This window comes from Dendrobates tinctorius, unplaced genomic scaffold (assembly GCF_039654945.1).
Source record: "Dendrobates tinctorius isolate UK_male_01 unplaced genomic scaffold, ASM3965494v1 ptg000020l, whole genome shotgun sequence".
In the NCBI taxonomy this organism is placed as follows: Eukaryota; Metazoa; Chordata; class Amphibia; order Anura; family Dendrobatidae; genus Dendrobates; species Dendrobates tinctorius.
Window position 1 is genome coordinate 10,795,146 of NW_027361688.1, and position 15,108 is coordinate 10,810,253.

The 15,108-nt window shown below is 41.2% G+C and overlaps 1 protein-coding gene and 1 long non-coding RNA gene across 4 annotated transcripts in view; both read left to right on the forward strand.

The window, feature by feature from the left end:
- The window catches only part of LOC141083413 (uncharacterized), a 63,554-nt gene extending 60,618 nt beyond the window's left edge, over positions 1-2,936 (forward strand). For all 3 annotated transcript variants that reach the window (XR_012230711.1, XR_012230712.1, XR_012230710.1), the window contains one exon: positions 1,529-2,936. This is a non-coding gene — a long non-coding RNA (uncharacterized lncRNA). The remainder of the gene's footprint in view (positions 1-1,528) is intronic.
- A 4,928-nt stretch (positions 2,937-7,864) lies between these two features.
- Positions 7,865-15,108, forward strand: part of WNT7B (Wnt family member 7B) — a 145,499-nt gene continuing 138,255 nt past the window's right edge. Inside the window, exon 1 of the mRNA XM_073567658.1 lies at positions 7,865-8,307. Coding sequence (XP_073423759.1) covers positions 8,237-8,307 — 71 coding nt within the window. The 5' untranslated portion in view covers positions 7,865-8,236. The remainder of the gene's footprint in view (positions 8,308-15,108) is intronic.

The following is a 15,108-nucleotide window of genomic DNA, read 5'->3' on the forward strand; positions in this document are numbered from 1 at the left end:
AGAAACATAAATATTGGACCAGTTCATAGATAAGTAGTTCGGATGTTTTATTGTCCTCTGATTGCGGTCTCCTAATATGTTCTGATGCCCCCACAAGGTCTTAGGAGCAAATTCCTTAATTTATGTAAAAAGACATAAATCCATGCGACACATTCATTCCAGCATTGAAAGTGTCAAAGATCGTCATAAATTTAAACTCCCAAACTCATCTCTCTCACAGAGACTTGAAGTTACCTTTCAATACCAGTAATTTCATATCCATGTTGCTGTGATCAGGCATACAAAAATGTTTTGCCACAGGCAGATCCATTCTTTTTTCTCTTATTGTGTGACGATGAGCATTCATCCTTGTTCTAAGCTTTTGCCCGGTCTCACCCACATACAGACCCCCAGTTGGACATTTAGTACAAATAATTAAGTACACCACATTAGATGTGATGCAGCTGAAAGTACCTGGGATCTTGTAGTCCTGATGTGAGTTGGGGATCTTTATCTTGTCTGTGGTAATTATAAATGGACAGGTTTTACATTTTTTCTGGTTGCAAGGAAAGGTTCCTCCAGCTGTTGGAGAGGACAGGGAGCTTCTGACAATGATGCTTCTTAAATTTGGAGGCTGCCTAAAACACAGCAGTGGGGGGTCTGGAAAAATGGATTGTAATCGGGCATCTTTTTGTATTCCTGTATGCTGTAAATTGTATTCCTCAATTGGTCACACTGATGGATTAAATGTGGTGGAAAAATATTTATGTCACAGCAATTTGAGTGGAGAAATGTCCTCCTTTATTTTGAAACTACTGAGATTCATTTTAACCCATAATGCCTTTACATTTGATGGGAAAATATTTTTGCAACAAAGAGGTACAGCAATGGGGGCCTCGTGTGCCACCTCTTATGCAAATCTTTTCATGGAGGCATGGGAGTGGTCTATTTTTCAAGGTGAGGAAATCCCTAATGTGGACCGGGTCCACAACTGGATCCGATATATTGATGACATTTTGTTCATCTGGGAGGGTCCAGTTGTGGACCTTGAGTCATTTATGAATCAACTTAATGATAATAACCAAAACATCAGACTAACCTGCTCATCCAAGGGGGTCGTGTATTACACTGAATGTCCCTGTGGGAAAATTTATATAGGCATGACCAGTCGTGAGCTGAGAGTACGGGTCCGCGAACATTGCCTATATATAGAGAAAGCCAAAACGGTTACTGACGTTAGTCTTTTGAAGACCCTTCCTAGACATTCAGGAAGTACCATCAACGCAACTCTAGGCTACTGGTGGTTAAGGGGATTGACATTGTGGTTCCTGGTCCTAGAGGGGGGGATGTGTCCAAAATATTAGCTAAAAAAGATTGTCAGTGGATTTATAGATTGGGGACACTTACCCCCCAAGGTTTGAATGAAAGCTTTGGTTTCAGCGCATATCTCTGACAACTTTAGGAGTTTTTGGGTAGGGGGTTTTAATGTCTTGTTTTTATCTGTGTTTTTGCTTGTTTCTTATTGTTTTTTTCTTCTTCTTATTTTTAGTATTCCTGCTCCTGTCTTATATGGATGCATAGATGTATCTCTCCATATTGGATGATTTCATGAAGAGGATCATCATGGTTTTGATGGACGTTTTGCCACACGTTAATTAAGTGACGGATATTATAACCCTTAATCTGTAGTGTGGTTTATATTTTGATTGGGTGGTATTGCACTGTCATTTTATATACACATGATTAGAAGTGTGATGTTGGTATTTCATAATGCCATGTTACATAAATACTGTATTTATATGTCTATTTTGTATATTCATTTCTGCACTTTATTTGCACTGTCACTTTATACTTGTATCTGTATATACTCATGCATATGCCTTTTGATTATTTAACTTGTCTATTCAGGATATAATATTATATTATATATCTTTATATTCATGTGACACTTATAATGGTACACTATTAATTTGTGTTTTATATATGAATCAAATATTAGTGCTCGAGATATATTCACATTAATTGGCTTTTTTATGTTTGATTTTCTGAGTGGTTATGCACTATTACTAAATATATTTATTTTATTTGAATTACACCCTTTATGTCCATTCTTCTGTGGCAGTACGCATGCGGGATATACGGAGATGCAGGAGGATGTTAAGCAGTCTTTTATGACTCGGGTGCGCACAATTCCTTTGAGGACCTGGCATTACCAGACCATGTGACCGCGAAATATCGCTCCTATTGGCTGCTATGTCTCACGTGATACCACGCATGCGTCATGAACGCCTCAGTATTAGGACTTGGAACAGGACCTTCACTTTCACGCTACGCATGCGCCATTAGTTGTTTTATACAGTAGCTATAGTTTCACGCTACGCAGGCGCCATTAGCTGCTTTATACAGTGGACATAGTGAACGCGGGTTTAGGTAATTTTTAATTAGCCACACAAGCGGTACTAGTATTTAAACTGGATCTCCTCCTGCCCTGACACGCCTCCAGAAGAAGCTGTGCGAAACGCGCGTCAGGGCAGAGGGCCGTCCACGCAGCTCCACCAGCACACACAAGTATGGATTCGTCCAGCGTTTACTATACTTACCTCCATTTTTGATGGCCTATTTAAGGTCTATTTACATTAGTTAGCACCTACTAATAGGGCAATTTTCTGGCTATTTACATACGCGGGGCATTTAGATATAGGTACACCCGTTGTGGGTACGTTTTACTAGGTAATATTGCTGTAGCGTTTCTTACTTGTTGCTATGTGATTTCCCTTGTTAGGTGACTCATTGAGATAAGTATGTGTAATGGTTTTGTACATTATTACATTTCTACTGGTGATTTGTAGTGCTGTGATGTGAGATTATATGGACATGTAGTCCCTCATTTTTACTTTCCAGCATTTTTCTTGTGTACTGTGTTTTTATGTTTCAATAAAGTATATTTTTATAAAGTATACATCATTGTGAGGTATCAATTTTCTACTGTATTATTTTGTTACCACAAAAGTAGTGATAGGGTTCTGTGGTGTATTACCCGTTAAGGGATTAATGATATGGTTTTTGGGCAATATTCGTGATTGTATGTTTTACTCTGCGGCACTTCATAGAGAACATACATTTAAAAGCCAATTGTGTTTCGGATGACCAGTCCGAGACAGGTCCCTGGAAGCTTCCCCGCCTTCTGAGAAACTGCTGGGGACCTGGCTTGGACTACTCACCCAAAACATATATATTAGTTTAGGGTCTGGTCTGAGGTCTGAGTCGGTTTAGTGTCTGGTCTGAGGTCTGTATTAGTTTAGGGCCTGGTCTGGGGAGTGTAATGGTTTAGAGTCTGGTCTGAGGTGTGTATTTGAATGCGGTCATGCGCCGACTAGATGTGCACGGCCTCGCAATACAAGTGAATGATGCAAGGTTGGACACATCTAGTCGGAATGAGGCTGAAAGTATGAAAATTCCATACTTGCAGTCACATGGCTGCCCGACACTGGAAAGTCCTGACAGTTCGTCCTGTGCTTACTGTGAGGATTCACAAGTCTGCAGTAACATAGTTTGGGCTCAAACTGCACAACCATTTTAAGGGGACTAGTTCTGTACTAGTTTAAGGATCTTGTCTTTATTATTTTAGGCGGTCTTGCCTGGGGGTCTGCATTAGTTTAGACGGTCTGGTCTTGAGTCTGTATCTGTTTAGAGGGTCTGGTCTTGAGTCTGTATCTGTTTAGGGTGTCTGGTCTTGAGTCTGTATCTGTTTAGTGGATTTGGTGTTGGGTCTGTATCTGTTTAGTGGATTTGGTGTTGGGTCTGTAGCTGTTTAGTGGATTTGGTGTTGGGTCTGTATCTGTTTAGGGTGTCTGGTCTTGAGTCTGTATCTGTTTAGGGTGTCTGGTCTTGAGTCTGTATCTGTTTAGTGGATTTGGTGTTGGGTCTGTAGCTGTTAGTGGATTTGGTGTTGGGTCTGTAGCTGTTTAGTGGATTTGGTGTTGGGTCTGTATCTGTTTAGTGGATTTGGTGTTGGGTCTGTATCTGTTTAGTGGTCTTGAGTCTGTATCTGTTTAGGGTGTCTGGTCTTGAGTCTGTATCTGTTTAGGGTGTCTGGTCTTGAGTCTGTATCTGTTTAGGGTGTCTGGTCTTGAGTCTGTATTTGTTTAGCGGATTTGGTGTTGGGTCTGTAGCTGTTAGTAGATTTGGTGTTGGGTCTGTATCTGTTTAGTGGATTTGATGTTGGGTCTATAGCTGTTTAGTGGATTTAGTGTTGGGTCTGTATCTGTTTAGTGGGTCTGTATTTGTATTTTTTTAGATATGTGTTTACTTTGCTCTGTAATATTTTGAGTTTCATTGCTTTTGAACATAGCCCTATGATTTCTGAAAGGTTGCTAGTTTGCGAAAAGTATCACCGGTGGACAGATAAGTAAGTAAGTATTATATGGATATAAAGACGACTATAAATTTAGATCATCAAACCATTGATGATCCTTTTATTTATTTTTCTAGTTTAATTCTATTTTATATCATTTTTTTGGGATTTACTTTCTATGATTGCTCAGACAGTCAGTGTCATAACACAAGCCATCCTGCGGGTGGAAACAACACTACACGTTTAGCGATGGGCTGGATGGAAGTGCTGTATGGATGCATGGTGTACTGTATTCCAGGAGGACTAAGAAGGTTCTTCTACGTACAGAACAATCCCAACAGTTACAGACATTTAGGAGTTTTCTTATTTTTATGGACTCTGGTCAAGCTAGGTGACAACCAATATGTCCACATCATGGCTCTTACTGGGGTTGTCACCCAGCATTTCGAGTGGCATATCAGCCTAGTAATTCAACAACACCATGGCAAAAAAGCTATCACATTATCAGGCCAGGAATCAGTTGCGTTAATTTCCTTATAGCACCCCTGCAGGAGAATTGAATCATTACATCATTCCCAGTGAAATCTATGGGCTGTCGCACTAATTGACTAAAATTGGGAACTGATAAGGGTCTGGAATTGGGGATCCACACCCACGCTCTCAAGTAACTTGTGCCAACAGGACGCACACACTGCTTGAACAGCAGCCGGTTCAGAAATGGCAGTCCGTACTTGACCAATAAAAGTCGATGCATGAAAACCATCTTAGGTGACGGGAGGTATCAGATGTAGAATTTCCCCAGTGGATTTTCCGTAAAAAACCCGGAGTGGCAAATTTTGCACTAAATTGTGCAGATTTGCTGCTTTGGAATCTGTTAAAAAATGTTCTGCTATGCTCCAGATTTTACTCATGGAGAATCCAGAACATACTCAACCCATGAGAACAAGCCCCAAGGGCATAACCTGTATCTGGAAATCAAATGAGATCCGGCAGATATTAAAATTGACACCGCATGTCACTTTCCACATTCCAGCTACAAAATTTGCTCTCTGGATTTTATCTCAGCAAATGTGCTGCTAAAAGCCACAGGATAATCAACTAATTAAAAGAAGTTCTAAGAGGTGAGATCACGGGCACAGTCCGTATCAGTAAATGTAATCCTGAGGATTTTAATATGTGAATTTCTGTACATTGCATATTTGTAAAATTTAATCTGCTTGCCTGCCATTATAATCTGCTCTGCAATTTACCTCCGCAAATTTGCTGCTAAAATCCGCAGTTTATTAGACCTATTAGAACAATCCCAAAAGTGTAAAATCTATAACACAATCCGAAAATTATATACAGAGCATTTTAAAATTGTCAATTTCCACGTACCTGCTACTAAATTTCAGCTTTGGATTTTACCTCTGCAAATCTGCTGCTAAAATCCTCAACATGTTCGACTTATTAGAATAAGCCTAAATCCATGACTCAATCCAAATCATAAAATTACATCTTGGGGACTGTAAAATTGGCACTGTATTTCAGTTTTCTCTTACCTGCTACTAAACATCCGCTTTGGATTTTACCTCTGTAAATCTGCTGCTAAAATCCGCAGCATACTGAACCCATTGGAACGAGCTCTAAGTGAGGAAATACACAATGCAATCCAGATCAGAAAATGAAAACCTGTGGGTTTAAGATCAGTACCACACATCGATTTCTGATTACCTGCTGCTAATTTTCAGCTTTGGATTTTAACTCTGCAAATCTGTTGCTAAAATCCAGAGCATATTCAACCCATTAGTACAAGCCCAGATAGGTGAAATACACTGGGAAAATGCCCTCCTGTGTTTTTTTTTATCATTTTAATTTCCGCATGTTTGTAAAATTTCATCTTCTTACCGGCTACTATAATGCGCTCTGCAAATTTGCAGCTAAAATCCACCACATATATGACTTATTCAATCAAGCCCGAATCCACGACTTAATCCAGATCAGAAAATGTCATCCTGTGGAATTTAAAATATTGGCACAGTATGTCAATTACAGATTAACTGATACTAATTTTTCACTTTGGATTTTACCTCTGCAAATCTGCTGCTAAAATCCACAGCATATTTGATCCATTAGTACAAGCCTGAAAGGGTGAAATCCACTGTGCAAATATCATCCTGTGAATATTAAATATGTAAATTGCTGCAAGTTTGTAAAATCTCATCCGCTTGCCATCTACTATAATCCGCTTCGTAAATCTGCTGCTAAAATCCGCAGCATATTCGACCTATTGCTACAAGCCTAAATGGGTGAAATTCACAGCCCGAATGTCATCTTAAGGATTTTAATATATCAATTTCCACATGTTTGAAAAATCTTATCCGCTTGCCAGCTACTATAATCCGCTTTGTAAATCTGTTGCTAAAAGCCGCAGAATATTTAATTCATTACCGCGAACGGGTGAAATCCACGGTGCCAGTGTCATCCTGTGCATTTTAATATGTCAATTTCCACATGTCTGTAAAATCTCATCGGATTGCCGGCTACTATAGTCCCCTTCGTAAATCTGCTGCTAAAATCCGCGGCTTATTCGTTTCATTACAATGAGCCCAAACGGGTGAAATCCATGACGCCAATGTCATCCTGTGCAATTTAATATGTCATTTCTGGAAGTTTGTAAAATCTCATCTGCTTGGTGACTACTATAATCCACTTTGTAAATCTGCTGCTAAAATCCGCGGCATATTCGATTCATTACCACAAGCGCGAACGGGTGAAATCCACGGTGCCAGTGTCATCCTATAGATTTTAATATGTCAATTTCTGCAAGTTTGTAAAATCTCATCGGCTTGCTGGCTACTATTAATCCGCTTCGTAAATCTGTTGCTAAAATCCGTGGCATATGCGATTCATTACACTGGGGGGAACGGGTGAAATCCACGACGCCAGTGTCATCCTGTGCAATTTAATATGTCAATATCTGCATGTTTGCAAAATCTCATCGGCTTTCCGGCTGTTATAATCCGCTTCGTAAATCTGTTGCTAAAATCCACGGCGTATTCGATTCATTACAATGAGCCCGAACGGGTGAAATCCACAATGCCAATGTCATCCTGTGCAATTTAATATGTCAATATCTGCATGTTTGTAAAATCTCATCGGCTTGCCGGCTGCTATAATCCGCTTCGTAAATCTGTTGCTAAAATCCGCGGCGTATTCGATTCATTATAATGAGCCAGAACGGGTGAAATCCACAACGCCAATGTCATCCTGTGTAATTTAATATGTCAATCTCTGCAAGTTTGTAAAATATCATCCGCTTGGTGTCTATTATAATCCGCTTCCTAAATCTGCTGCTAAAATCCGCCGCATTTTCTGCAATGTAAAAAAAAAAAAGGTGACGGTAAGGTGGGGGGGGGGGGATAAAATATATAAAAAAAGTGCACACAATGTAAGGTGTGTTTTGTACAGTGTGTACAATGGCGGAGACGACGAGGAGGTGAAAGAGACAAATATAGGAGAGAGAGAGAAAAAGCAAGAGACAGGCAGAGACAGAGGCGAGAGGGGAGAGTGACAGGCGATGTCTCACCCTGAGATCCTCCCTCCTACCTGCTCTGTTACCTGGAGTAGTCAGAACAAGTAGGGACACATTGGCCTCCACACTGGATGGGATGATTACACAGAGTCTCTCTGCCTCTCACTCCTTTGGGGTTAGGAGATAATCCCTCTCCATTCCACTCTCCCTACATCTCGCCCCTTCTCCTCCATGGATCCGCGCGGCTTCCACCCCGCGCTGTTTTTACAAGCGAACCCGCTGCTCTCTGGTTAGAGGGAAACATGCAATTGCTGGGATCTCATATACTCTGAGAGCGGCGCTCGCTCATTTTTTCAGAACTTTATATGGATCGTGCTCGTGTCTAGACCATGCACAGACACTCCCGGAGGTGGATTTTCTATGTGTTTCTCTGTTTCGGGATCATCTACATGAAATTAGGGTGAGTGCCTGCCGCGCAGGAAATCATCTTCAACGTATATTCCGCAGCGATGTACACAGGTGCTGTGATGTAGCAGATCTGAATGTGGGGTCGCACTCAGGGTGTGTGCACACGCTGCGGATTCTGCTGCGGCTCCGGCCGCTGCGGTGTACAGTACCATTATTCCCTATGGGGATAAAAAAAACGCTGTGCAGACGGTGCGGATTTTTCCGCACGGTTTCGAAACCGCAGAAAGAATTGATATGTCAGTTCTTTCTGCGGATTCCGCTGCGGTTTGCCATCTCCTCCATTGTGGAGATGAAAAACCGCAGGGCAAAACCGCAGTTTACCTGCGGATTTTACAAAATCCGCACCCCAATCCGCAGCGTGTGCACATACCCTTAGGAATCTCTTAGGAACGACTCGGCTCTGCTACATTACAAGTCGTGGCTGTTCTCTTAACCCGTCACACCTGTCCTCGCCGACGAAGCTCGCCGTCTCATTTTCATTTCCCGGTATATACCGGGTCACTGACGTATTACATTGTTCATACATGTGACTATCCCAGCTCTGCTACATCTGACGAAAGAGACCAAGTGTCAGGAACTCATCTCTGATAAACTCAGCTCTGCTATATCTGATACTCATCTATGTTATATATGACAAACTCAGCTCAGCTACATCTGATATTCATCCCTGTTATATATACTGCAAACTCAGCACTGCTACATCCAATATTCATCCCTGTTATATATATTGCAAACTCAGCTTTGCTATATGTGACACTCATTTCCGTTATATATGACAAACTCAGCTCTGCTACATCCGATATTCATCCCTGTTATATATACTGCAAACTCAGCACTGCTACATCCAATATTCATCCCTGTTATATATATTGCAAACTCAGCTCTGCTATATGTGACACTCATTTCCGTTATATATGACAAACTCAGCTCTGCTATATCTGATACTCAACTGTTATATATATATATGACAAACTCAGCTCTGCTATATCTGATACTCAACTGTTATATATATATGACAAACTCAGCCCTGCTACATCTGATATTCATCCCTGTTATATATATTGCAAACTTAGCTCTACTATATACTTGACACACTCATTCCTGTTATATATGATAATCACAGCTCTGCTATATCTGATACTCATCTGAGTTATGTATGACAAACTCAGGCCTGCTACATCCAATATTCATCCCTGTTATATATATTACAATCTCAGCTCTCCTACATCTGACACTGATCTATGTTATGCGTGACAAACTCAACTCTGCTATATCCAACACTCATCTCTGTTATATATATTACAACCTCAGTTCTGCTATATGTGACAATCTTAACTCTGTCTGTGCTGCTACACCTAAAAAATCATGTAACATATGATACTCTTCTCTGCTAAATGTGACAAATTCAACCCTGTTACATTTGACATTCTCACTTCTGCTACATCTGGCAGCCTGATATCTGCGACAGTTCACAAACTCCTCTCTGTTATACAATGTGTGCAGCTCTGTTCTGTATGTGACAAACTCAGTTCTGTGACATGGGACAAATTCATTCCTGCTACATCAGACGCATCTCTGTGATATGTGACTAGCAGCTACATCCGGCACTCTTAGCTCTGCTACATCTGACAAACACAGATCTGTTACATCTGATAGACACAGATCTGCTACATCTGACCAAATGATCCCTTTAACCTCAGACAAAGTCAGCTCTGCTGCATCCAACAAACATTGTGCTGCGACATCTGACAAACTCAGATCTGCTTCACCTTACTCTCGTCGCTGTCACAAAAGTCAATTATGTCACATTTGTCAAAATCAGCTCTGCTACATCTGACCAACCTTACCCTTTTACATCTAACCAACTCAGCTCTGCTACATCAGACCTACTCAGCTCATCACTTTTGTTTTCCTCCAGACTGATCTGGAAGCTTTTGCATAAGTCTCGACCCCCTGTAAATATGTGGCCTCACTAGGTGACATTGCACATTGCCGTCAATTGCTTTCATGCTTTCCGCACCGGCCTGAGTTGCTGATTGTTCACACCTGGCAATCGGGTCCGTCTGCCTGCATAAATAGCAATTCCATAAAATAATGATGTTCTCAGAATTGGGGTATTGATCATACTGCGCAGAAGTTGTGTCTTCCCTGACTATTTTGTTCTTGGGGGAGACGATCATCTTTGATCAAACAAAACATGATTCTGCGATACTCTGCTGGGAGAGGTTTACTCTACATGTGGCCACCCAGTGGTCGTGATGTGGATTGTGGTCCTATCGGGCAATTGTTAGTCGTGCGATTGACTCCTATGATCTGCTTCTGCATCTTCAATTTAAAAGTGATGCCTACATTTTTTGTGATACAGAGCTCCACAGCCCTTACATAAGCTTACAGGTAGGTAATAATATTATTGCTACCTGCGGACACCACTAGGGGAGCACAAGAGCTCACCGCATACTTTTTTATCATTGAGCTCTGTGTATAACCAGTCTGCACTTAGCTCGTAAGCTCCCTCTAGTGGTGGCTGCAGGAAATTTTTTTTATTAACTTCTTGTATGTAAGTGCAAGCTGTCAGTCGTGCATGTGACTACTATGATCCCCTTCTGCAGCTTCAATACCTACCCTTTAAATTGGTTCAACAGAGTTTATTTCTGTCCTGATGCAGAGCTCAAAATATCCTGTTCAGGCATAGAGCAAAAAAAAAATAAAAAATTCTGGCTCACCACTAGAGGGAGCTTACTGCATACTGCGTTTTCATTGATATCTATGTGTGTCCAGTATACAGTCAGCTCATGAGCTCCCTCTAGTGGTGTATGCAGAATTTTATTAACTACTTGTATGTAAATAAAAATTGAGCTCCCTCTGGTGGTGTATGCAGAATTTTATTAACTACCTGTACGTAAATAAAAAATGTTAGTCATGTAAGTGACTAATATTATCAGCTTCTCCATCTTTAATGCTGACTTTTTAATATCCTTAAAATGGGTCCGACAAAGCTTATTTTTTGATTTGACGCAAAGCTCCACATCTCTTACGCAGATGTTATAGTTAAATAATAAAATTGTGGCTCGCCACTAGAGGGAACTCATAGATTGACTGCATACTGATGGTACATGGAACTTAAAGATAATATGGTATGCAGTACGCTCCCTCTAGTGGTGAGCCAGAATTTGAAAAAATGGGTCCAACAGAGCTTATTTTTGATTAGTGCAAAGCTACAAATCTGCACAGTCGTAGAAATGAATAATAAATTTCTGGCTCACCACTAGAGGGAGCTTAGAAAGTGACTGCACAATGTGCTATCATCAGGTTCTATGTAAATCCAGTATGCAGTCAGCGCAAAAGCTCCCTCTAGTGGTGGTTTCAGGCTGAAAGAATGGTATTACCTACCTACACGTAAAAGCAAATTGTTAGTCGTATGATTGACTAATATGTAAAAGCAAATTTCTACCTTTTAAAATGCTTATAATAGATCTAACAGGTTTAGGTTTTTTACAGATACAGAGATCCAAAACTGCTGCATAGAGTTAAATATTAAAACTGTCTCACCACTAGAGGGAGCTCAGGAGCTCACTTCATACTGTATTACCATTGAGTTCTATGTATAACCAGTATGCAGTCAGCTCCTACGCTCCCTCTAGTGGTAAGCCATAGTTTTACTATTTAGCACTATGTCTACGCAGAAGATTTGGAGCTCTGTTTCAGACGAAGAAGGATAAATAAGGAAATTCTGTTTAAGTTTCTTTGGAGATAGCCACCTGTGCTGCAGGTATACTCCATGCTGGGCCACCCTGATACCTGATCACAATGACTGTGCGGTCCACAGTATGTATTTCTTAGTCCCTCTATTTTTTTTGCCAAGTTTCCTTCCTTGGTGCCTTTATTAATATGCCGTGTGTAGAAGGCTGAGTTGATTTTCCACATTCCTGAGTTGTAGCTGAGTCTTTACCTGTTTTGTTGCAAACACTACAAGGAAAAAAAAAACCTAAAGAATGAAAGAGATCTGCCTCGTGGCTATTTTTATGATTAAAATTGAGGCTGAGCTGTCGCACTGAGTCTGTGTCAGGTGGACATTGGAGATGTAAGTAACAGATAATGGCAGCATACAGGGCCTGTCACCTGGATGCTCTCTAGCGCCACCTATTGGAGGACAGGCACATAGGACTGATGCTTAGGTGGCATTCATACATTTCCTTTTTATATCCCTATTAATTAGAATCCGTATATGGTCATGTACAATGGATGAGTGGATGCAGCCTTATAGTTGAATCTGTAGGAGCATTAAGTGTGACTGTCGTTTTCATTTTTTTTCATAAATCAATAGTACACATAACAATAAGCGGCTTTGTAGTATCAGAGAACTCACCTCCTGTACTGATCTTTCACTCTCAAAATTCTCATTTCACCGTTAACGTGTCTACAGTAAAGACAGACTTTCCCATTACAGAGATAGGAGATGACAGTTGGTGCTTATAAAGTTCTATGGAGAACTGTAACTGTAATTTCAAAAGAGACTGCAGCACAATATTTATGTCTGTCTCTAACGCCTCCCTAGAATGTCTATATCTGCCTCTAACTCCTCTCTAGAATGTGTCTGCCTCTAGCTCCTCCCTAGAATGTCTGTGTCTGCCTCTAGCTCCTCCCTAGAATGTCTGCTTTGTCTTCTAGCTCCTCCCTAGAATGTCTGTGTCTGCCTCTAGCTCCTCCCTAGAATGTCTGCGTTGTCTTCTAGCTCCTCCTTAGAATGTCTGTGTCGGCCTCTAGCTCCTCCCTAGAATGTCTGTCGGCTTCTAGCTCCCCCCTTTAATGTCTGTATCTGCCTCTAGCTCCTCCCTCGAATGTCTGTCAGCCATTAGCTCCTCACTAAAATGTCTGTGTCGGCCTCTAGCTCCTCTATTATCTATCTAGTATCTATCTACAGGTGTTTCTCACAAAATTAGAATTTCATCAAAAGGTTTCAGTTCTTCAATACAAAAAGTGACTCTCCTATATTCTATAGAGTCATTACACACAGAGTGATCTATTTCATGTGTTTATTTACGTTAATGATGAATATGGCTTACAGCAAATGAAAACCCAAAAGTCATTATCTCAGTAAATTAGAATAATTAACAATATACACCTGCAAAGGCTCCTAAGCATTTATAAAGGTCCCTAAGGCTGTGTGCACACGCTGCGGATTAGGTGCGGATTCATCCGCGCGGATTTTGTAAAATCCGCAGGTGAAACCACAGGTCAGAAGACCTGCGGTTTTACATGCGGATTGCTCAGCGGTTTTGCCCTGCGGTTTTTCATCTCCTCAAATGGAGGAGATGGCAAACCGCAGGAGAATCCGCAGAAAGAATTGACATGTCAATTCTTTCTGCGGATTGAAAACCGCAGATAATCCGCGCGGAAAATTCCGCACCGTCTGCACTGCGGTTTTTGATTCCCATAGGGAATCATGGTACTGTACACCGCAGCAAAATCCGCAGCGTGTGCACACAGCCTTAGTCTGTTTCAGTAGCTCCACAATCATGGGGAAGACTGCTGACTTGACAGATGTCCAGAAGGCAGTCACTGACACCCTCCACAAGGAGGCGAAGCCACAAAAGGTCATAGCTAAAGAAGCCGGCTGTTCAGAGAGTGCTGTATCCAAGAATATTAATGGAAAGTTGAGTGGAAGGAAAAAGTGTAGTAGATAAAGGTGCACAAGCAACCGGGATAACCGAAGCCTGGAAAGGATTGTTAAGAAAAGGCCATTCAAAAATTTGGGGGAGATTCACAAGGATGGAATGCTGCTGGAGTCATTACCCACTCATGACCAATAGACAACGCCAGAAGCGTCTTACCTGGGCCGAGGAGAAAAAGAACTGGACTGTTGCTCAGTGGTCCAAGGTGTTGTCTTTAGATGAAAGAAAATTTTGCATTTCATTTGGAAATCCAGGTCCCAGAGTCTGGAGGACGAGTGGAGGCCACAATCCAAGCTGCTGGAGGTCTAGTGTGAAGTTTCCACAATCAGTGATGGTTTGGGGAGCCATGTCATCTGCTGGTGTAGGTCCACTGCGTTTTATCAAGACCAAAGTGAGCGCAGCCGTCTACCAGGAAATTTTATAGCACTTCATGCTTCTCTCTGCTGACAAGCATTATGGAGATGGAAATGTCATTCTCCAGCAGGACTTGGCCCCTGTCCACACGGCCAAAAGTACCAACACCTGGTTTACACACAACAGTATCACTGTGCTTGATTATCCAGCAAACTCGCCTGCCCTTAACCCCATAGAGAATCTATAATTATAGAAGGATAGGGAAAATGAAGGGAGGTCAGCTCCATCCTTTATTTTGATAGAGAATCTATGGAGTATTGTCAAGAGGAAGATGAGAGACACCAGACACAACAATGCAGACAAACTGAAGGCTGCTATCAAAGCGACCTGGGCTTCCATAACCCCTCAGCAGTGCCACAGGCTGATCGCCTCCATGCCACGCCGCAGTGATGCAGTAATTGATGCCAAAGGAGCCCCGACCAAGTACTGAGTGCATTTACTGATCATACATTTCAGTAGGCCAACATTGCAGATTTTAAAATCATTTTTCAAGCTGGTGTTGTAAAGTATTCTAATTTACTGAGATAATGACTTTTGGGTTTTCATTGGCTGTAAGCCGTAATCATCAACATTAACAGAAATAAACACATGAAATAGATCACTCTGTGTGTAATGACTCTATAGAATATACGTGCGTCACTTTTTGTATCGAAGAAATGAAATAAAATAACTTTTTGATGTTTTATTTATCTATTATCTATCTGTCT